This window comes from Arachis stenosperma, chromosome 5 (genome assembly GCF_014773155.1).
Source record: "Arachis stenosperma cultivar V10309 chromosome 5, arast.V10309.gnm1.PFL2, whole genome shotgun sequence".
Taxonomy (NCBI): Eukaryota; Viridiplantae; Streptophyta; class Magnoliopsida; order Fabales; family Fabaceae; genus Arachis; species Arachis stenosperma.
Genome location: NC_080381.1, coordinates 132,668,027 through 132,673,914, shown reverse-complemented (window position 1 = coordinate 132,673,914; position 5,888 = coordinate 132,668,027). Strand labels below are relative to the sequence as shown.

Here is a 5,888-nt window from a genome sequence, read left to right as displayed (position 1 = left end):
CACAAAATAACTACGCTTTTAACAACAACTCAGGCTCATATAATAAATAATAGATAATAATTAGAAAGACAAGTTGGTAGTGCTCAGTTTTCGGTATGATCTAGACATACTAAAAATTGGGTCGTTACAAATTACTTCACATTTCTTGTCTTCCTATTGACTTTTCATAATAAAGTGGATGGATTAAGGAAGTATCACAATTCACTATATGCATATTAACTCCCTCTTTCCATGCCACTACCAATTCTCCCGACAATCTAATAGGATCAACTATGAAGCTAAACTCAAAACCTATCCTCCTCAAAACTCCTTCCACGGTTGAGGTATTATTTTTTGTTTCGCATAGAAAAACCTCGAAAAAATGGGATTTATTAATCCTTTTGATGTTGTGAACTGTTAGGCATTTTTTCAAACTCCGACAGTTTCACATCACCATCCTCATACCTTCTTGGGTTCCAATTGTTAGGTGGTACCCAATCTTTTCTCTAATTCAGTTATTTTCTCCGAGCATTGTTTTTGGTAACTGGCCTCAACATTGCATTCATCGGTCCTCTTTTTAACTCTGAGATTGCATTGTGTGAATTTTTCCTCCTAGCTATCTATTTCAACTTCATCTTCTTCGAATTCTTCTTACCTCCCTTTTCCTCTAAAACCCTAATAGAGAAAACTATTTCTTCCCTTATGTTTTGATTTGTTTCTACCTTTGCTTCTTTCTCACCTTTTATAACCTTCACTTCTTTCACTTTTTTCAGTCTCTTTTTCTTTGATTTTCTTGCTGAACAGAATTCTACATGAGCTCTAAATCTCATTCTCCTTCTCCTGATTCTGTGAACCCATATTTTAGACTAACAAATTTGAAAATTCACGTAGTAGATTAACAGGCACTAGTTTTTTTTTGTTTGTCCTTTCTAGATTTATTATTCTCATTGCTGTTTGAATTCATGTTTTCTTTATCATCTTTAGTCTCCTTTCAAATTAGTTTGCTCAGAGTCATCCTCCCCATTTCTCCTCTTCTACTTTCCCAGCTGCTATATTCTCCAAGTACTTTTTACAGGTTCTGATTTCATGTTCAATATTCCCACAACAATAACAAAAGTCACCAACAAGTTCATATTTGAGTTGAAGATTAGTTACTCTGTTATTGCTACTATAGATTTTCAACACTCTTTTCAGTGGCTTTTTAATGTCGAGCTTAACCTTAATTTTCAACATCGGTTACTCCTTATGCCTCAAAGAAAAAACCATCTTCCATCACCTCTCCTAATGTCTCGCCTACCCTCTTACCCGAACTTTTTTTTTCCATTGCTCCGGGAGGCTCCATTGTTGAATCCAAATCAAGATAGTGACAAATTCTTCATCGGGAAATTCTCTTTCCACCGCTTCAGGTTAATTTTGTAGTTCTTGAAGAGCCAAGGAGCAATTCCTTCAATTCATAGCAAATCAACCGCTTTCTCAAAGAAAAATTGATATAGGTTCCCTCCGTGATCTAAGACTTTGAAACCCTTTAGTTGACTCCATATGGCATATAGGGCTAATTCTAATGTTCTTGCACTGAATTGTCTGACAACAAGGAGTCTACCCATCAAAGTTGGAGCATATCTCAGTCCCTTCCTGAATATCCTCATCACCATACGTTATCACCTAATTTTCCACATCATCAATCACTCCTTGTGGATTTAGAGAGGTAGCATTGGATGTTGTTATAAAGTCCGAGACACTCGACGTGAATTGACTAACAATTTTAGGATTCTTTAACATTTAATTTTATTTCATTTTGTTAAAGAACTAAAACTTGGTCTAAGTGAAATCTCAAACAGATCCAATACATAGCATCTAAGCCAAACCTCTAAGAAGGCATCTCCAATGATGACTTTAAAATTTATTGATGGAATCTCCACTAGTGTTATTAAAATCGGATTGGACCAGCCGATTAAACCAGAAAATCGGTGAATCGAACTTCTACCGATTCGATCTTTGGACCGCATGAGGCAGAAAATCAGTGTGAACTGGTCAAATTTGGTGTGAACCGATAAAAATCGGTCAAACTCGATAAAGCTCAGTCCAATCGAACCGGTTAGAAGTTAAATTTTAGCAAAATGTTAGAAATGGGGTTCGAACCCTGTTAACTTTATCTAGGACCATCAAGCTGTAATGATTTTTCTTAATATTCATGCAAATTATAATATATATACATATCTTTTATCAAATAATTTACTTCTATCTATTTTTTTTGGCGACTCTATCTAATTTATTTTAAATTTAGTTATAAATTTACTTATTCTTAAATTAATTATATTTTTATTTAAAAATAATTATAAACTCATTTATTTTTTTATAATTATACAATATCTATTAATATTATTTTTTAATAAATACTTGTAGTATATAATAATATAATAGATATTTTTTTGTGACTAATAATATAATAGATATAAATTAATTAATAAATTATTGAAATTTAAAAATAATAGCTATTTTAATATAAAAAATAAAAATATTTATGATAGAATAAAAATAACAAAATACTTATTATTTCCGGTCCATATTATTTTAGAATAGTTTGATATTTTTAAAATATTAATAAAAAATGTATTTTAAATTATAATTTTAAATTTTTGACAATTTTTATTTTTTATTTACATAGTACCGAATCAACCGATTCAACCAATAATCTACCGGTTAAACCAATAATTCAGTGACCTAATAACTTAACCAATTTGATCACCGACTCGGTTCTAATAACTATTATCTCCACTAATGTTATGACTCCTCAAAGAGCTCGACCGCCTAAGTCATTTGCTGAATTGCTCCAATGCTTGAACTGCTACTAATTGGATATTCAATTACTAATGATGACCAAAGGCTTCAGAGGCATAACAAATAGCATAAATAAGTATCAAAGTCCAAAATTATTTATCTAATTCATCATCTAATTAAGTATCTCTAGTATTTTAAAACTTGACCATGGAAATACTTTCTCAGGTGTAGACCTACCTTACATCATAGTTCAGTACGACTTCTTGTTTATGAGTTCGTGTTCTCTTCTTCAACATCTCATTTTAATCTGGGTAATCTTTTATTATTGAATTGAATCAGTTTAGGAAAAGCACTATTTAGCAAGTCAATCATGTTACGTATACATTATAAATTAATCACTAAATTAGCCATGATATAAAATATATTATTAAAATATAAAATTCATATTAAAAATAAGTTAAATAATATATGTATTTATAAACAGATAAATAATACCTATACTTAATATTTTTGTTAGTCAGTACAATATATATTTTAATAAAATACTTAGGAACTTATTAATTTATCATTCTATTAATTAAATATGTATAATAATTATAAACATAAAATTAGTTAATCTGATAAGTATTTTATTTTTAAATAAATAAACATTTTTTTCTGGATCTTGAACAATAAACAAATTAAATGTGAAAAAATGTACAATAAGTTGCAGAAGAAGCTAAATAGGCACATAAGCGGCGGATCAGAAGCCCACACCTAGAATGAGAGAAAAGATGGCCAACAACATTTTCATCATTTACACTCACTTCTATGGGTATTTGTAATCTTACTAATTCGTTACGAATCGGGCCAAGCATCAAGGTGGGCCAAGACCAAGCTGCAAGTCCAACCCTAACCCATCATCCAAATTTGTCCCTCTATCCCCTTTGGACGATAACCTATCAAAAGAAGGCCCATCAATCCTAACATAGTGGGCCCGGGCTTGTACTTGCGAGCCCATCTTGGCAGATGGGGGCGAGGATTCCCCTACTCCACCAGCGTAAGGCAACACCCCTGCACCCGTTATAGCGCTATAATTCCCACCTCCACCACTACCGTTACAGCTACTAAAATTTCCGTTGCTATTGCTGTTGGGGAAGACGCAGCCGTGAGAAACGGACACGTGGAAAGGAGGAGGCGCAGCACGTGGCGGCATGTAGATCCATGGGTGATGAGGTCCCGACTGGCCTACAACTGATCCCGGCGGGGCAAGAAGCTGAGGAGGCGGAACGAAGGCGGAGACGATCGGGTTTCGAACGAATGAAACGGCGGCGTTTCGCGTTGCTTGGAGCTGCGCGCGCTTGAGCTGTTGGCGCTCTTTCTTGTGCGCGTTCTGGTGCCCTCCAAGAGCCTGCGAGTTTGCGAACTCGCGGCAGCAGTACTGGCACTCGTACTTCCTTTCGCCGGAGGAGGAAGAGGAGGGAGGGAACACCGACGCGCCTCCGTCTCTGCCGTCAGATTCAGGTGAGACGGACGGGGAGACGGCGTCGAAGAGCGTTGAAAGGTCATCGTCATCGTGGTCAACACTGAAGCCGAAAAGCTTTAGAGGATTTTGTCGTTTAGTGTGGTCATGGAGTTGAGCCTCCATGGAAGTTTAAATTAATTGTTTGTGTTGAAGATAAGGGGTAGTGGAAGAGTGAGAGATGAAGCGTTTGTGTGTACTGTGTAGGGGATAAAATGGTGCGTGTTGTGCGCGTTGAGACTTTGAAATTAAGAGGTTGTTGCATGTCTTTGGAGATCTATTTATATATGGGATTTGACCACAATAATAATCGATTATGCTATTAAATATATATATATCAAAATTAACTATTAAAATTAATTATTAATATAAAATATATATTAAAATATAAATATATATTAAAAATAGATTAAATTATATATATACACAAATATATTATTGATTAATTTTAATCACTGATTTTAATATGTAAATAATATTTTTTAATTATAATAACAATAATAATAATAACAATAATATATATATATTATCGTTTTTAACGTAAAATATATATTAAAATATAAAAATATATTATAAATACATAAAGTGTTAGGAGTTAACAAATTTTATAATTTATAATTATTAATTAATTATTATTAATATTTTTAATGATATAAAATTATATTTAATAATATAAAATTATTTTTTTATTAATTAAATATTGATCAAATTTTAATAAAAATATTAATTTTTAAATTTTTTTTACATAATAATTTAATTTTAATATACACCTAACAATTTTAATAACAATAATACTTATTTGTTCTCCCCACTGTGTTAAATGAAAAACCTATCTATTGTATTTGAGGCTTACACTTTAATAATAAGGGTTAGTTTGATTAATATAGAGGAATGTTAGAGAGTCATAATTTATTATTTTTAGTCATCACTTAAATATTAATATTTAAAAATATGACATAAAATAATTTATTGAATTATTAAATTAAAGAGTTTAAACAAAAAAATTAAATTAATAATTAAATAATAGTTTAAAATAATAAATTTTTATAATTTTTAATATTTTTTTATTAATATATATTTGAAGAAGTAAAATGAAAATTTTCAATAAAAAACTATCAAAGTTTTACTTAGTATATTTAATTATTAACATCTGTTCTATTAGTTAATTCCTAACAATAACTAAATTTGATAATGATATTTTTATATCTCAATCAATGAATATCAATTTAATTTAACATTAAAGAAAATGATATAAATGAAAATGAAAATGATAATGTAATTATTAATAATAATAACTTACGTGTATAAGAATTATAATTTTGAAAATCAAATTGGATCGGACAATTTAATTGAATTAATTAAAAACTGACTTTTAACTGATTTAGTTGAAGCAAAAAAACTAGAAATGACTTTTAATTTTTAGTTTTTAATTTAAAAAAAAAAAAAACTAGAAAACCTCCCTTTATTCTCTCTCTCACATACACAAATAAAACCTTACCTAAACTTCAGAACAAAACCCTATTAAGGGCTAAGTAATAGGAGTGTTTATAGATCGGTTTGGTCAGATTTGGAGATAAATTATAATCAAATCAATTAAATTATAAGATCAATTTGGATCGGATTAGACATT

At 30.6% G+C, this 5,888-nt stretch overlaps 1 protein-coding gene across 1 annotated transcript; it reads right to left on the bottom strand.

The window, feature by feature from the left end:
* Positions 1-3,422: 3,422 nt before the first annotated feature.
* On the bottom strand, positions 3,423-4,458 carry LOC130982965 (zinc finger protein GIS3-like). The gene has a single exon (XM_057907122.1). The coding sequence runs from the start codon at positions 4,382-4,384 to the stop codon at positions 3,614-3,616; it is 771 nt and encodes a 256-aa protein (XP_057763105.1). The 5' UTR covers positions 4,385-4,458; the 3' UTR covers positions 3,423-3,613.
* Between the last annotated feature and the right edge of the window lie 1,430 nt (positions 4,459-5,888).

What these genes read in the sequence shown, in the direction of transcription:
- LOC130982965 (XM_057907122.1), bottom strand. Translation starts at nt 4,384, where the DNA reads ATGGAGGCTCAACTCCATGACCACACTAAACGACAAAATCCTCTAAAG.